Source organism: Phacochoerus africanus, chromosome 1 (assembly GCF_016906955.1).
Source record: "Phacochoerus africanus isolate WHEZ1 chromosome 1, ROS_Pafr_v1, whole genome shotgun sequence".
Classification (NCBI taxonomy): domain Eukaryota; kingdom Metazoa; phylum Chordata; class Mammalia; order Artiodactyla; family Suidae; genus Phacochoerus; species Phacochoerus africanus.
This window is the reverse complement of record NC_062544.1, coordinates 112,521,436-112,537,546: the sequence shown is the minus strand read 5'-3', so window position 1 is coordinate 112,537,546 and position 16,111 is coordinate 112,521,436. Positions and strand designations below refer to the sequence as shown.

Here is a 16,111-nt window from a genome sequence, read left to right as displayed (position 1 = left end):
TCCCCTAGATAAACTGATGGGAGAAGGGTGCTGTGGGGAGCTCTAACAGAAGGGACTGCAGCAGAGGGAGCTGGCCTGGTGGAGTCCTGTTTGGCCAGGTCAGGCAGCAGCTGAGCCTCGCACTGTCTCCGCTCCTCTCATACTGGAGGTAGATGCAGTCCTTATGGCTGCCACACCCAGGGCTTTCAGTCTCTGAACCTCAAGGGTGTGGCTGGGGTTAGGGTGGCCTGGTACAAAGTACCAGCAGGAACCAGACTCTGTGTCCTTATTTATTATGAGTATACAGCCCACATTCCTCAGCTCACCCATCCATGGAGTCCAGAGCCCAGGAAGCCTCTTGCAGCTCTGCCAGACCATGGGACTCTCCAAGAGCCAAGTGTGGGCACCCAGCTCAGGCAGACAGATAGGGCTTCAGCTGCCCAAGTGTGTGCACAGCCAGAGCACAGCATTCATGAAGCTGTCTGATTCCACCTCCACCTCTGATAGTGCATGGGTGCTTTTGGGATAAAGCAGGAGCCTGTAGGGGTCAGGCAGCAGTGTCTGCAGTTAGAGAATCCCTCCCTGCTCACCTGCCCACCAGCTGCCAGGGCTGTCCTGCCACACTTACCGGACTGGCACATTCCGGGCCTTGAGAACACGGTAATACTCCATGCCCTGCTTGAAGGGCACACGCCTGTCCTCCTGGCCTAGCATCAGTAACAGTGGAGTCTTCACCTGGGTATGTGGGGATCCGTGGTGAGCAGAGCCTGGGGCCATGGACCCATTGGTGGTGCACCAGGCAGGAGAGGGCCACATACCTGAGGGGCATACTTGATGGGCGACTTGTCCAGCATCGCAGCCCACACACTGAGGTCTGGCAGGCAGTCACTGCTGTAGGAGAAGCCAGCCTCCACCATACACCTATAAGAGATTGAACTGACGCTGCCCTGGGAGTTCTGTGTGGGGCCTGTGAGAGCTCTATGAGGGTGTGGAGGGGAGGAGGGTGGAGACCTCTGGGTGCACCCACCAGTCAGGGATGTCAGTGGAGCCCATCATGGAGGCAATGTTGATCACAGGGTTCCTCACCACGCAGGCACTGTAGGTCTCTGGATACTGACCAATCAGGTGGCAGGAGAGGAAGCCACCATGGGAACCACCCATAAGGGCCACACGGCCTGCATCAAAGTGTTCCTCCTGGAGCACCTGCTCTACTGCAAACTGCAGGGTAGGGCAGATCATGCTGCAGCCAGCTGCCTGTCCAGCTGAATAAAGTCACACCCCCGACAGCCTACCCTCCAGCCAGTACGAAAGCCCCATCCCCTGCTACCTGGACGTCCTTCACATCCTGGTGGCCCACATTGCCAGGGAGGGAAAGGATGCTATCTTGGCCAAAGCCGGTGGAGCCACGATAGTTCACTGGAGGCCAGAGAGGGACCAGACAGGGTGGTCAAGTGACATCCTCAGATTCTTGGATACCCTTTCGCTTATATATGAAGTAGGCCTTGGGGCCAGCTATATCAGACTCAAGGGGAAGAGGCCAAGAGATCTGATACTGCCCCGTGACCCACACCTTTTCCAGGGAAGTCATCAGGGCAGTTCCTGATAGTGGCTTCCAGGTCCAGGCTGCCAAGAGGCCTGGACTAGGGTGGTACCTGCAGTGCTTGTACAGATCCAGCCCACCCCATCACCACCCCACAGCCCCACCTGGGCTGTGGGGCCATGCTCCCTCACCTAGTAGTACTGCAAAACCCATCTTGCAAAGCATGGCTGGGAACAGCATCCAGGCAGTGACAAAGGATGAATGGGGTCCCCCTGCAGGTAGGGGACAGACAGAGGGTGAAAGAGCCAGCTAGGAGGGATTGTGGGAGGGCAGGGGCTGTTAGGTCTGTTGCCTACCATGGGGCATGACCACCATGGGCACCTGGGTCTTCTCTGGAGAGTTGCTGGGCTGTAGAAGGATTGCTTCAAAGTCAAGGCCAGCTGCAGGGAAATAGCAGCAATCAGCAGAGCCAGTGCTACTACTGCTCAGGGGTGTCTGCAGCCCAGGCCTCAGCTGTGGCTGCAGGTCTGGGGCTGACCTTGGAAACCAGAGACCTGACCAAGGTAACCCACACTGTGACACATGGACCCAGGAGTCTCATGCTCCTTCTGCTCTAGGTAGCAAGTTGCACTCTCTACAGGGACAACATTCTGGAGGAGGTGTAGTCACAGAGGCCTTGTGTAGGGCTGTCTTCTTTGGGCTCTGTTATCCCACTACAGATGATTTGGCCTGGTGATGCCCAGCTCTGATAACCAGAGCAGGTGCTCAGATGCCTGGACACCCCCATGACCATCCACAAGAAGAAGAAAACCTCTTAGAGGTAATCTCAGGCAACCCCAAAATGTGAGATAAGAGGCAGGAAAGGTGATTACAGACACTATGTGCTGGAGAACTTGAACAAGGTGTCCCTCTGCCTGTGCCCAGCTCACCATACTGCACATGCTCTTGCTGTGGGGGTGGCTGTAGTACCCGGATGCTCCAAGAGATGTCAGGAAAGGGCTCGGCCTCCTCCAGGGATACCCATGATACCGCCTGCTCCTTCCCGGCAGGAGGCAGGAACCCAACTTTCTGCCAAGGGAAAAGAGAGTGTGACAGGTGGCCTGGCTGCCACCCTGCTTTTCCACCTCTGTGAGTGGGCAGCTCTCATACTGAACCAGCTGCCCACCTCTAGAGGGCACAGCATGGGCTCGTGTCGGGAGCTGGTATATACAAAGGTACTCACATAACCACACATACATAGCCCTCCCTTCTCAGCTTCTAGGCTCTGCTGTCTTCCCGTGCTGTTATGCCAGAGGACTGAGCACTCTCCCAGGCACCCGGTTCTGTACAGAGCAAATCCTGGCCCAGCAGTTTCTCCCCCTGGTATCAGACCCCGGTGGACTATGCTGAACTGGGTCCACATCTTGGCTTCTCATACGCTGACCGGCCACAGTCAGACTCTGCCTGCACAGAACCCCTGCTTCCTGGCCTGGGTCCCACCAACACTCACCAGGCTTGGGGGTACACTGGGCGTGGAGAACTGCACCACCATGAGGTCCCGGTCAATTGTGAGCAACTTCCAGCTTCCACCTGACCCCCCTGAAGAAAGGCAGATGCCACTACTATTCCCACCCACTTCCTGCAGAGCCTGAGTCCCAGGCTGGAGGCTTTATACTAAGGTACCCCTTCCACCCTCAGAAGCAAAGGGATCCCCACAAAGGGATGCTCACAGCCAACTGCACACACAGCTCTGGCTGAGCCTCCTGCTCAGTCTGCTCACCTAGCAGGCACTGGCTGTGCCCACTTGATGGCTGCAGTCGGCAGGGGTGTCAGGACTAGAAGGTTAGGGGTGGTGGTGCTAATTCTAGGGTCCAAGGAGACCGTGTTTCCTAAGCAGAGACTATACAATGCGATGCAGTTTGGGAATAATACTTTGGTAGCTGCATGAAGGAGTGAGGACAGCCAGGGCAGGTAGAAGGCTCAAAAAACATTTTAGGGGCAGAACCATCAGGCCTGGGTAAGAGAATGATAAGAGAGCCAACCCAGGGCTTCTCCTCAGGTGCTTCTGCCTGAGATTGGTGGAGGGGGAAGGGTGACTCTTGCAGATCTTAGCAAGAGAGAATCTTGTGGGTTTGAGGAGCAGGTGGGGGCCGTGCTGAGGCAGGGCCAGGACACAGAGCAGAGCAGAGCAGAGCAGGGGAGGCAGTCTATTCGCTGGTAAGGGTCTTGCATAGGCAGGGTCCTCGTGAGACTGTCAGTAAAGGCTGTGGGACAGTCAGTGGTGCCCCATATGCCTGAGCTCTGGTCCCACCCCTGGCCCACTTGCCAGCCAGGGGTGGCTGGCAAGTGGCTGAGAGTGCCCATGCTGCCCCATATGCCTGAGCTCTGGTCCCACCCCTGGCCCACTTGCCAGCCCTGCTCACCAGCCGTTAAAGAGGTCACACTGCCCATCTGGGTGTCCACAGCAAACAGGTCCTGAAGCAGAAGGGAGGCCACATGTGGTGCCAGAGCCAAGAGCCCTGTGGGTCCTGCCCTACCTCATCTCTACCTTGTTGGGGACCCCTGGGCCAGGCCACAACAATGAGTGACTATGACTGACAGCTACTCAGTGCCGTAGGGAATGGCTTGAGGGCCTGGGTTCAAATTCCAGTTCCATCACAACTTGCTGAGTGGCCTTGGGCAAGGTAAGAAATGCCTTAGAGCCCCTTTGAACTACCCTGATGAGCAAATGATATCACACCCCAAAGGAGCCTGGCACACCATGGTGTCCCCACCCAATCTCTGGGAGAAAACTGCTGTCCCACCTCCATCAGCTTCCTGTGGGGTTCAGGGTAGCCCCCTAATCCCCCAGCTGGAAGTGCTGGGGGTGGGGGCTTTGCATCTCTGCCTGGGGAAAAAGGGCCAAGGGCTCTGTCATGGAGCAGGCAGCCAGCCCCCTCAAGGAAAAGGGAGTCCAGGACAGGGGCAGACAGGGCCTTAAGCGGCCAGTGAGACCTTGTGGTTGGGCAGCCTACCCAGCAGTGTGCCTGTGCTATGTCCCAGGCCCAAAGCTCCCAGGAGTTGATCAAGGGCTGACTCTGAACACAACAAGTCAGGGCCCCTTACCTGCCGGCTGCGCTGAGGTGAGTCAAAAACCACTCTCTGGCTGTCAGCTGACCAGCATCCCAGAGGCAGAAGGCTGCAGTAGATCCCAGAGAAGTCCTCTGCAAAGGCAGAGAGCCAGGGCCACATCCAGGAGTGGAGATGTGGGGAGGTTGTCAAAATTATGAGGCAGGCTTGCGTTGTTGGGGAATTCACTTGGGGCCCACAACTGTGACAGAAAGGCAGCCCCATACATGGGGGCACTCTAGGCGATGAAGAGCTCCCTGAAGAGAAGGCCGAGGGGCAGAGGACCTTGAGGGCCCAGGAGAGGCAGAGCTTAAGAGCATCTGAGAGGAACTGTGGGTGCTCAGAAGTGCACTGGCGTTCCTATGAGCTGCTCTTACAGGGCCCCTGGTAGGCACCGGATGCTGTAAACAAGATAACACTTGTCTGTCCATTACCATACCGTGTAGAGTGCCTGGTGATGGGGAGGGGTTCTTTGAATAAATCCTACCCTCTAATATCACTCTTTTAACCCTCACTACAATCCTATAAAGAAGGTAGGGACAACTACTCCCTCATCACATAAAGAAATAGAGGTCAGGACACTGTCCAAGGACACACAGCTAATAAGGGGCAGAGGTGGGATTCAGACCAGGTCCCCACTGTTGCATCCTTGTAACTCAGAGAGAAGAAAAGAGGCCATCCCTTGTCCTTGACTCCTGGAACTGTCCAGGCAGGTGGCCTAAAAAAACAAGGGACTAACATCTCACATCCCTAGCATAGTCCAGGATCTCAAGAAGAGTAGAGAGCACCCAAGACTGTGACTGGAGTTTGTCAGCCAAGAGCCACCCTCCTAGAGACCCTGCTGCCTCAAGGGTTTGGAGTGGACAAATGCTGGGGTGGGTGTTAGGAGCGGGAGAATGAGCGCCCCTGGGCGAGGACCTACCAGCCTAGTGCACTTTCTGAGACCCTTTGAAGGAGCAGTGGCTCTAACCAGCCACTGGAAAAAGAAGAAAAATCTATGGGCTGCAGCATAAATGAAACAATCTAAATCCTCAGCCAGCTTGGGCCATTCTGATCTCGGCTTTGGTCCAGTTGACTTCCTTCTATCAAAACCATCCCCTGTGGTGACAGCCCCACTCCCTGTGAAGGTGGAATTTGGGGCTGGCCCAGCAGGGAAGGGAGACTTCAGAAGGAACCCAGGGAGGAAGAGCTGAGGAGGCTGGCCCTGAACAGAGATAACAGATGGCAGGAAAACAGAGCTGCAGGCAACCCACCCAGCCACACACACACACACACACCCCGTACCTCCCAGCTGCCGAGGCACAATGTCCACCACCACCGAGGTGACCCTGGTATACCAGTCATACTGCAAGGGAACACGATGGTCAGGCCCACCAGCCCACAGAGATCTTCTCTGATAGCCCTGGGTAGCCTCAGGGAAGGGAGGGGAAGACCTGAGAGAAGCCTAATGTATCTCCTTTCTGGTAACCTGGACTAGATGTCTGGGGGTGCCTCTAACTTTCAGTGGGGGCCCAAAGCCCTTCTTGGGCAAGGACTGAGATGCTATAACTGCCCATGATTCCCAGTCCCTTGCAGATGAGACGCAAAGGGAGGAGTGTTCCTGTAGACAGAATGCTCTCAAGGTGGTGACTTTTGATTGTGCAGAGCACCCCCCAGGCCAGCACTCTAAGCCTCCAGGCCCACACCATCACTGCACCTGGGACAGGAGGTACACTGAGGGGCCCAAGGAGAAACGAAGCTGTGCCTTCAGCTCTCATCCACCATCCCCTCCTCTTGTTGACCTCCCTCCACCCCCATCCCTCCCCCAGCTCACCAGGCACAACTGGCCACACTGTTGATGGGGGACCAGAGATGGGAACCGCAGGTAGACGATGCGACATTGATCTGGACTTAGCCGGGGAGATGTGACAGCCACAGACTCATCTGAGAGGAGCTCTGGACCAGACAGAAACGTGAGTACCATGCAGGCTGCCAAGGCCAGTGTGTCTCAGAGGAAAGCAGAGGTAGGTGCCACTTACCACACTTCCCCCCAGTGAGGTCTACATAGTACAGGGCTGACCTGGAACCACCAGAGAGACACTCAGTTTCATGGACAGTCTGAGCTGCAAAGCCCCCTGCCCTGCCCCTTCCATTGTCCTCACCTTCGATTGGTACAGAAGCGAATGCCCAGCCGGAAGGGCTCATGCCACCAGCCCACGAACACCACACCTGTGTCTCCAGGGGCCCAGAATGCCTGTAAACAAGACCGGGGGCAGGTGTAAACCAGGGGAGTAACTCAGGCAGGACCCTCAGACTCCAGGAATGACGTAGGCTGAGTCGCCACTAACCTGTCCAGGGGACACACTCTCAGGAACCCCCTCAAGCACAGAGATGTTGCCGCTCTCAATATCCAGCACGCAGAGCACAGGAGTACTTTTGGAAACCATGTTTTCTCCCCAATCTTCGTAAAACAAAAACTGATCCCCCTGAGAACACAAGACACTCAGGGCCTAGCCTGTCTTGCACGAGCCTGCCCTGTCCCCTACGAGACAGTGCCTCCCCAGTTCTGATAGGCACAGTGTAGGTGGAGAACATACTGGGCCCCAGGGCTGCCCTGAAGAACCTTCATGGACTGGCCATGACCATGAGCACCTTAATGGCCTGGTCTGGCTTCTTTGTCCTGGCCATCTCATCATCGCTGCCAGTGACGTCCAGGGCTTTGGTCTGAAAGAACGACTCAGCCTTGTGGCGCTTCTTCTCTGCTACATATAATAAGTGTGTCTCCGAGTGCGACCAGGACAAGCAGCCAAAGCAGTCTGGGTGCAAGAAAGGCAGATCAGGGGGAGCCCTGGGCTATGGCTGCCCCTCCTGTCTACCCTGCCTGCTCACCAGCCAGCTGCCTCACCGTCCTCATAAACCGGCCCATGTTTCTCCAGCGCTGACAGGTTGAAGCTCTTGAGCTTCCGGTTCTTCTCCCAGACCTGAGGACAGCTGGGAGTCAGGTTGTCTGTCCTCCAGCAGAGCTTTATCTGTGGATCTGAGCCCCCAGCTGCCTACCACCCGGTCCCACACAGACTTACCTCCAAAAACTGCTTCTCCTCCGCAGTGCCCGTGCCTCCAGCCTTGCGCAGCACAGCTTTCATGGTGCCTGAAGGAGACTCTCTGCTTAGCAGCCTGAGGAGGACGCAGGATAACGCATCAGGACTACCTCCCACCCAGTGATAGCCCATCCTATCCCCTTACTGGCTGCAACCTCTTAGACAAGATTCTTGAGGCTGTGGCCCACATCCGCCCCTGCAGCCCTTCTAGTCCTACCATGGCAGATGCCTTGCCTCCCCTCCCTGGAGCAGGGGCTCCGGTCCTGGCCTGTCAGAAGCAAGTCTCCAGTGCTTATGACCATGTCTCTAGAGCTCCTAGTGGCAAAAAACAAGCTCCTGGCTTCCTTTCTGGGCCCTCCCCACACCAAGGCACACGGTGGGTATTCATAAAAGGCTTGCAGATGGCTGTGGCCTTGCCCACAAGCTTCCTTCCTCAAACTTACTCCCCCCGGGTCTCCACACTGTTGCCTGCAGGCCCTGCAAACACCACTGAGTCCCCATCATGGAACACCAGGTACTGGCGGCAGAATCGGATGTTCTCCATGCGTTCCAGGTCCCTCTGGGTCCACTCTGCGAGGAGAGGCATGAGACTGCTCAATTTGGCCAGTCCCAGCACAGGCTCCCCTACCCCGCCCAGAGGAAGGTCCAGCCCACCTCCCCAATCTGTCTCCAGATATTCTGGGGGCAGGATGGGCAACACTTGGCTACAACTCAAGTTTAGGTCACCGGAGCCTGAGCTGACATCTTGGAGAGAAACCACTACCGCTCCTAGCATCCGCCCTAGGACCTTGAGGGTGGGTACAGTATGGGATGATGGGGGTGGGTGACCCCTACAAGACCCACACTCTGCACTCATGGGCAACATTCCAGAACACCCCCTATACACCTGTGTGCACGGCTGGGGGATGCACCCTTCCACACCCACACCCTCCAAGCCCGGTCTTCCACATACTCGTAAGCACTGTCAGGCAGCGAGCCCTGCACATCCCCCTCCTCTCCACCCGAGTGCACGGCCCCGGAATAGGCCCGCCACCAATTCCCCGCCATACACACACCAGTGTGCACAGTCCGGTAGCGACCCCCGTACTGCGTGGTGACCTCTGGGCCCAGGCAGGCGGCGCTCAGCGCGGGCTGGCGGCTAAGGCCCCGGTACAGCGCCGCCGCCTCTTCGGGCTCGCTCAGCAGCACCTGCGCAGGGGACACAGCAGGGTCAGGCACAGCCCGGGCTGCAAAGACCACGGGAACCGCGGGCCGATCCCTCACCTGCCGCTCCATGGTTGCTCTGGGGCGACGGGGATAGGCGGTCAGTGCTGGCGCCCGGAAGTGAGCTCAGGGGGCGGAGCCCGCAGCGGCCCAGCCCTGCCACCCGGACCTTGCCTTGAGAGGGGCGGAACCTTCTACGAATGGGCCGGAACCGTTACCCGAGGGGCGGGGCCTAGATGGTAAGGAGGTGGGGCCTGTGAGGCAGAAGTGGGAACCGCGGCTGCAGGAGTCCTGGATGGGAGGGGCGGGAACCTTGGGGAAAGGAGCGGGCCTTTCCTGGCAGGCCAGGCTGGTGAGAGGCGGGCTGTGTGGGCCAAGCCCCGGCCAGTTACTTGGTGAGGAGAGGGGATGGTGCTGTGGAAACGGAATAAAGGCGCATATCTTTGGGGAGGGGCGAGGTCTGTGAGGAAAGACAGGGCCCAAGGGAGGTGGGGGGTGAGGCCGGACGGGGGTGAGCCCTAAGCATTCGGGGGGCGGGGACTGAGAGGGCGGCGGAGGACCGAAGGCTCTGCAAAGAGGCGGTGCGGCCGGGCGGGGCTGAGCCTAGCCCGGGTGAAGTCCAGGAAAGGAGAGGTGAGGAATGAGGCCCTGAGCTGAAACCAGATCGAAGCTATCTCCAGCTGGGATCTCCCGCAGCCAGGAACTGACTGTTGGGTCCTCCTGGTCCATTAGAAGGCAGACATTCACCAGGAGGTGCCAGGCCCTGCTCTGAAGGGGCTCCCAGGCCAATGAGAAAGGACGGAGGTGCGCTCCTGACATAGCTCGCAGGATGTTGGGCAACGAAAGGCGGGTGCCAAGTTCGCAGGGTGTTGCCTGGTTTTATCAGCCACCGCGCCTACCTCTTAAGCTGTCTGCTCCTGCAGCCCTCACCCACCCGCTCAGTGGCACTTTGCTGGGGATCATGAACTGGTGGGCCTCTGTCTGCCTTCCCAGGCCTCAGGCCAAGCTCTTGAGTGCAAAGGGCCTGGTGGGGTCAGGCTCCACCCAGAACCAGAGCACTTCCTGTGGAAAGAAAAACCTGGACAGGCAGGTTCCCTCAGGACAGCAGTACTGGGCTGGGCTTATGATGGCTCAAGAGGGCAGGAGAGGCTGGCTAGCTGTCAGGCCAGCAGCGATGTCCCCTCTTCCATATACCTTGTACCTGGATGGTCTTCCACACCTCAGGGACCTGGCTCCCTGTGCCCTGCTTTGCTTTTGACTGAGATCTCACTTGATTGGCCTGCAGTTTCCCCTTCCCCATCAACCACGTCGGGCTAGTTAAGTAAAAAGTTTCCACTTTCTGGGGCCACCTGCATTTGTGAGCATCCAGTGTGTGCAGGACTGTTAAGGCCAGAACTGGGGGCAGATAGAGTTGCCCCAGCCACCAACCTGGGTGGAAGGTTGGAAATTAGGATGTTCATTACAGTTGTTGTTTATAACAGGAAAACTGGGAACACGGTGCCTATCCTTGAGAACATGTGCAGTAGACTGGCTGTAAATTCATGGTGCAGTCCTCTGGAGCCCAGGCACTGGAGGATGAACATTTAAATATCTGGAATGAATGGTTAGAGATAAGCAAAAGATGTTGTACTACTTTTCCTCTTTTTTGGGGGGGTCTTTTTAGGGTTGCACCCACAGCATATGAAGGTTCCCAGGCTAGGGGTCCAACTGGAGCTACAGCTGCTGGCCTGCGACACAGGCATAACAATGCCAGATCTGAGCTGCGTCCCCAATCTACACCACAGCTCACGGCAAAGCCAGGTCCTTAACCCACTGAGCAAGGCCAGTTATCAAACCCACGTCCTCATGGATACTAGTTGGGTTTGTCAACCGCTGAGCCACAAAGGGAAGCCCAACTTTCCGACTTTTGTTTAAAACAAGAGAAACACAAACAGGAAGGAAGGACAAACATCAAGATACTAACCTGGAAGAAGGCCAGAGATGAGGCTTCTTTTCATTTATCTGTGTTTTTAAAAATTTCAAGCAACTCTGGGTAACTTTGGTAAGGACCCATTTCTGTTCTGTGGAAGGACTAAGATTAGCAGCCATCAAGAGTTTGGGGACTGGAGTGGATACAAGGCAGTGCCTCAAGGTGTAGGGCTTGTTGGCAGCACCAGAGGGCAGCACATGCTCATTTGCCTCCTGGGAACCAGGCCTGGGAAAGCTGCTTGTGCAGCCTAGACACACGCAAGCTGTGCAGGCACCTTCCCGCGACAGTCTGCTCAGTAAGCTAACTGCTCCCTCCAGGCCCAAACATTAAACTTGCCCTGGGGCACCTTTGTGGAGGGGCCCATTGTTTTTGGACAGATTGGTGTGAACTCAGCCTGGCCTTGCCAGCCCGTCTGCATCTTCACCTCTTTACTCTTTTCCCTTTAACTGTGAACAGACAGGCTCTGTTCCTCTGGCTACACCCTCCTGTTTCAGAAACCATCCCAGAGACAGTATGTAGGTTGTTTATATCAAGTCCTTTTATTCTGATACCACAGAATTACCTTGTCACAATACAGGGGGAGGGACACTGAAGTACCACGAGTTCTCACAGAGCACAGGAGGACGGCACACAATTCACAAGGTCATGTGGAGGACTTGGGTCATTGCACTTACAACTGTAAACTTGTTTGTTTGACTTTGTACAGCACTCTTCCCCCCTCAAATAAAGAAGGAGGGAAGGAAAGAAAGGGAGAGAGGAAAGAAGGGAGGCAGGGAAGGAGTGAGGCGAAAGCAAAAACAAGACATGGAAGCTAGTAGAGGAAAGGCGTTGGGCGGCCACCACTCTCCAGGGCACTGCACTTAGAGAGAAGGAGCTGATTTGATCCCAGAGGCTGAATGAGGCAGACACGCTCATACATACACACTCACACACTTGTTCACATGCATACACACAAAATTATCTCACAACTTCCATGGCTCTCCAGTTCACCCCAGTGCACATTGGCAGCAGAGCTGCTGGTACCCAGGGAGACAGAAATGTTATCTCTGAGGACTTTCAGTTGATCAAGGCTGTCCCTCTGACCCTGTTGGAGTATACGATGACAAGTATTTACAGAATGGGGAAGGGGTACGAGGCCAAGGGGCCAACAGGCCAGGACCATGCTGCCATGGCAAAGGATCTGCCTTGGGAAACTCCCCACAGGCCACAGAAGACAGGCCATAGTTGCTGCCACTGCTGCCCTCTTTATCATTGGCCCTGAGACCACACTCTCTTCCTAAGGACTAAGTGGATGGTGGGAAGCAGGGATGTCACTATGAATGCACTGGGCCCCAAAGAAGACAGAAGAGGTAGTGCCCTTGCTCATGACACTGGAGGAGGGGGGCTGTAGAGAAGGCCTCAACTGTATCCTAGAAGCCCCCTTGCCCATGTGGAGATGTGTTTGGTGCTCCCCAGTGCCCAAGGCACCACTGCTGTTCTCTCAGCCTCTGGCCCCCAGAGCCATAGCTGTAACTACACAAGGGCCAGGACACCTGTGGCCCAGAGGCCTGCTCCAGCCACCTTCACAAGGGGTGATGGGTACAGATGTGTTCTGTGGGTATGTTAGGAGGTGGGGAGTGGCAGATGTCAGAAATTTCAAGAGAACTTGGCCAGAAAGGAGATTAGCTGAAAAGCCAAATTTTGAGAGCCTGAAACTAGGCTTGATGGAGGCTGACCTGCTGTCATCTTCCTGCCTGTTCCCTGCTCCTGGTCCCATTCCTTGGCCTTCTGTAGGAAGGATCACTGCCTTAGCTGCTCATGTATCCAGCCACCAGGCAAAATCCCCACAAAGATCTAGCCCAGGTGGTCAGAGGTGTTGGATGGTGGCCTCCCCCAGCCCTTGCACAGATGGCCTCATACGGCCCAGGCCTGATTTCTGGGATGAGGCAAGTGTTCCACTGGATGGGTAAAGCCCAAATCCAGAAGGGCAGGGCCTGGGGCCCAACACAGGGGTTTATAGCTTCCTATCTCATCCACAGCTGCCAGAGCTGGGCTAGGATCCCTCTCTGAAGGAGTTTGTAGACCTTATAGGAAAGCATGAGAAATGTGGACCCCTGAGAAATGCATAGTGCAAACCAGAGCACTCTGGAAGGAGGCCAAGCCTGGAGGGATCAGGCAGCTGCTGCCTGCCGCACTCTTAGCTCAGTTGTGGAGAAGCTGATGAGCAGTGGGATACTGAGGCTTCAGAAATGCGGGCTGATAGGGAGTTTAAGTCCTGGGGACAGATGCAGAGAGTGTCACAATAGAACCTTCTGTAAGTTTTGTTATTAAGAAGCTTCTCAAGAAGCTCAGCTTGAAGCCACTGCCTATGTAAACACCCACTCTGATTAAAGATGACACTGTCAGCTGTCCTTGCCCTAAATGCCAAAGGTCCAGCTCTTCCTGAGAACCCTCTGGCCCCCTGGCCCCAGCCACAGAGGAGAGCTCGGGAGCTCGGGTGCAATCAGGAGCTCGGGTCTTAGGACACAGCCAGGCCCTGCCCTCAGCCTCTCTGGCTACAGACACGGCCCAGCTCTGCCCTTGAGCAGTGCCCTGCTGGGAAGAGGCAGCCACAGCAAATCTTCTGAATGTTCACACACACACACACACACACACACACACACACACCTCCTGTGCGGAATCCCATCGGCAAGTCTCCTCCAAAGACTCCTTGGTCAGAGAAACCCACAGGGTGTGTGGGGCCTTGCACGGCCTGGCCCCCAGCCTGGCATGCTTGGGCAGCAACTCCAGCAGGTCCTCACCAGCTTGTGCAGAAGCCAGCTAGAAGCACTCCTGAAGGAGAGAGTCTGAGACAAAAACAACTCCAAGCAAGAGGGTTGAGCATTTAAAATGGATGAAATCGTGCAAAGAGGCTGCGAGCTGTGCATGCTCCACTGCGGGACAGGCGGTGGTGACTCGCCTGGCAGCAGCGAGTCCTGCCACAGGTCAAACATGCCACAGACTGAGAAGTTCACACACACGGGGGTGGGAGGAGTGGGGGCAGGGGGAGGGAGTGAGGGCTTTGATATGCGCATATCTATCCAGTTTCTCAATTGCATGTTTGCAATTAACTCCTTATACATAACATGGAATTTATTAAATATTAACAGTTGTCTTTGAGGGTTAATATTTCATTGCATAGAACGTTAGAGATGAGACTTGTGGCTGTGCCCAAGATGAAGGGAGACCCCCAAGGGAAAGGCCCGGGAGAAGAACACTGCCCAGTCCACCAGGTGGATGGACAGCACCACACTCCCCTATGCAGGGCTCTGGGCCCTTCCCTCGGCTGGCAGAAGCCCTGGTCCCTCTGCTCTGAGCATGTCCACTGGTGATGGCTTAAGAAGGACTGGAGTTGCACGGTAAACAGAGGCGGGCTGAGGGGCCTCCCTAGACCCTGCCCTGGGGTTGTGCTCTTGGTGGCCTGCTGCCCACTATTGCTTCTAAGTCAACATTCTCCCTGTGCTGAGCAGGGGCAGAGCAGAGAGGACACCAAACCATCAGTCACAAGGTGGTGGGGGAAGGGAGAGGCGAGGAGGTGAGCTGAGAGAGAAAAGAGAGGAAGGGATGGGGAGAAACAAAAGAAAAATGTTTATGAGGTATACACTTAAATTAAACTGAAATGATTAAGGCTGTTCTTGAAATCAAAAGAAATTCCCAGGTGTACAAATGAGGAGTCGGCTGGTCAAGACAATGGCGGTGCCGCTGGGATGCTCACGATGACTGAGGAGGATGGCTTTGAAGATGGTGGTGGGCGTGCTAGCACGCGGCCACCCATGGGCTGGGAGAAGCCTCAGCTGGTGCCCACGCTGCTTTTCGGTGCTATGGCCTCTTGTTTCAGTGATGAAGACAGTGTTAGGTCCTAATGTTTGTAAAGTTCTCCCAATCCCACACTAGCCACATGGACATCTGCTCCAGTGTCACCCAGAGGGCAGGGTGATGGGGGCAGGACCCTGTGGCCACAGAGGGATCCGGACCAGCTGGAATGTGAAGGAAACGGAGCCCAGGGCCCGAGCCCTCTGTCAAAGCCCCTCTCCAAGGCTGTGGAAAAACTTCTGGCATTGTGGAGGAAGGGCAGCATCCGTCAAAAACAGGCAGCGTGCACCCAAACTCTGTGTATAACGCATTGGAAGCCCGGCCAGGCCGCAGAAGGCGGCTGTGGGAAGAGCAGCAAGTCTGTCATGTGGCAGGGTCTCCAGAGAGGGTTCCTCCCACCCAGCAATGGCTATGCCTTGAAGATGGCGCCCTGAGGAGAGCAAGGTCTCTGGAAAGACAATCACAGGTCCCCCCAGGGCCAGTGGTCCCACTTGTCAGCAGCTGCTTCACACTGGCAGCTGCTGTTAGAAAACATCCTGTCCTCAAGTGAGGCCCACCTGCCACGTCCTACCGGGTGTGAGTCTTTCGGCCAAGGGTTCACCAGATTGTAGATGCTTGGAAGAGAAAAGAAGGGAGGGAGGGAAGGAAACAGGAAAGACAGAAGGATTTTATCAAGAACCGTGGATAGCTGCTTCCCACCCATACTCCTCCCAACTGTCTGCCATCTGCCACATGCTGACAGCCTGGCCCCTCCTCACCCATGGGAGAACCCCCCCACCCCCCGCTGCCTGCACTGAGGCTGGGGGAGATGGGTGCTTGGGTAGGTCTGAGGTCACAAAGAGAAGGTCAGGAAGAGAAAAATCAAGTTGGCCAGGAAGGGACAATTCTTTACCATAAGTTGCTGTTTGTCTCTTAAGAGTGAGGGAGGTGAGATTTTGTTTAAAATGACAAGCCTCTCCCACTGCACTTCTGAAATTGCCACAAGTAACACCAGGAGATGGACATTCACAGAAGCTCTGACCACTTGGCCCAATCATTACCCAAATGTCAGAACTTGATGGAGACTCTTTTAACTACAAAGTTAATGTCTCTGTGGCCCATGCACATCATATGGCAGGACACAGAATAAAGCTGTGCCAGTGGTTCCTTTCGCTCCCTGATGACAGGGCCCTGGCCCTACACCCAAGGTGGGTCCTGCCATGGACATGGTCCATGGGCTGTATCACCTTCCCTACCCTTTAGCACAGCTTCTGATATCACATCTGTTCCCAGCAACTTGGGAGAAAACATCCGGCTGAGCGGGAAAGCGGCAGGGAGCCGCCATCATGGGGTGAAGACAGGAAGAACACTGGGGTGCTGCACTGTGGCTACCATACTTAGAAAAAATTCCAGACTCAGAGTTCCCATTGTGGCACAGTGGAAATG

At 55.8% G+C, this 16,111-nt stretch overlaps 2 protein-coding genes across 4 annotated transcripts in view; both read right to left on the bottom strand.

Annotated features, from left to right (window-relative positions):
- Positions 1-256: 256 nt before the first annotated feature.
- On the bottom strand, positions 257-9,030 carry APEH (acylaminoacyl-peptide hydrolase). 3 transcript variants are annotated; one of them, XM_047774455.1, is made up of 22 exons: positions 8,947-9,030; positions 8,739-8,871; positions 8,127-8,253; positions 7,666-7,759; positions 7,491-7,566; positions 7,238-7,401; positions 6,934-7,071; positions 6,748-6,839; positions 6,625-6,665; positions 6,420-6,541; positions 5,891-5,951; positions 4,604-4,863; positions 3,922-3,973; positions 3,009-3,097; positions 2,449-2,587; positions 1,876-1,959; positions 1,711-1,791; positions 1,307-1,395; positions 1,007-1,197; positions 798-900; positions 608-714; positions 257-517 (listed from the first exon to the last, which is right to left on the bottom strand). In XM_047774455.1, exons 1-22 carry the CDS (start codon positions 8,956-8,958, stop codon positions 412-414), a joined length of 2,361 nt encoding a protein of 786 aa, XP_047630411.1. In that variant the 5' UTR covers positions 8,959-9,030; the 3' UTR covers positions 257-411. The 3 variants fall into 3 exon arrangements, with proteins under 3 accessions (XP_047630411.1, XP_047630417.1, XP_047630422.1); XM_047774461.1 differs by having other exon boundaries at positions 4,604-4,701; XM_047774466.1 differs by lacking the exons at positions 8,127-8,253; positions 8,947-9,030 and having other exon boundaries at positions 8,739-8,875.
- Positions 9,031-11,371: 2,341 nt separating this feature from the next.
- Positions 11,372-16,111, bottom strand: part of BSN (bassoon presynaptic cytomatrix protein) — a 97,959-nt gene continuing 93,219 nt past the window's right edge. Inside the window, exon 12 of the mRNA XM_047751845.1 lies at positions 11,372-15,300. The gene's annotated coding sequence lies outside the window, so the exon portion shown is untranslated. The remainder of the gene's footprint in view (positions 15,301-16,111) is intronic.

What these genes read in the sequence shown, in the direction of transcription:
- APEH (XM_047774455.1), bottom strand. An exon ending in CTACCGGACTGTGCACACTG is followed by an intron (nt 8,254 to 8,738) that starts GTGTGTGTATGG and finishes CTCTCCTCGCAG; the next exon opens with AGTGGACCCAGAGGGACCTG. An exon ending in TGGGCCGGTTTATGAGGACG is followed by an intron (nt 7,402 to 7,490) that starts GTGAGGCAGCTG and finishes TCTTGCACCCAG; the next exon opens with ACTGCTTTGGCTGCTTGTCC.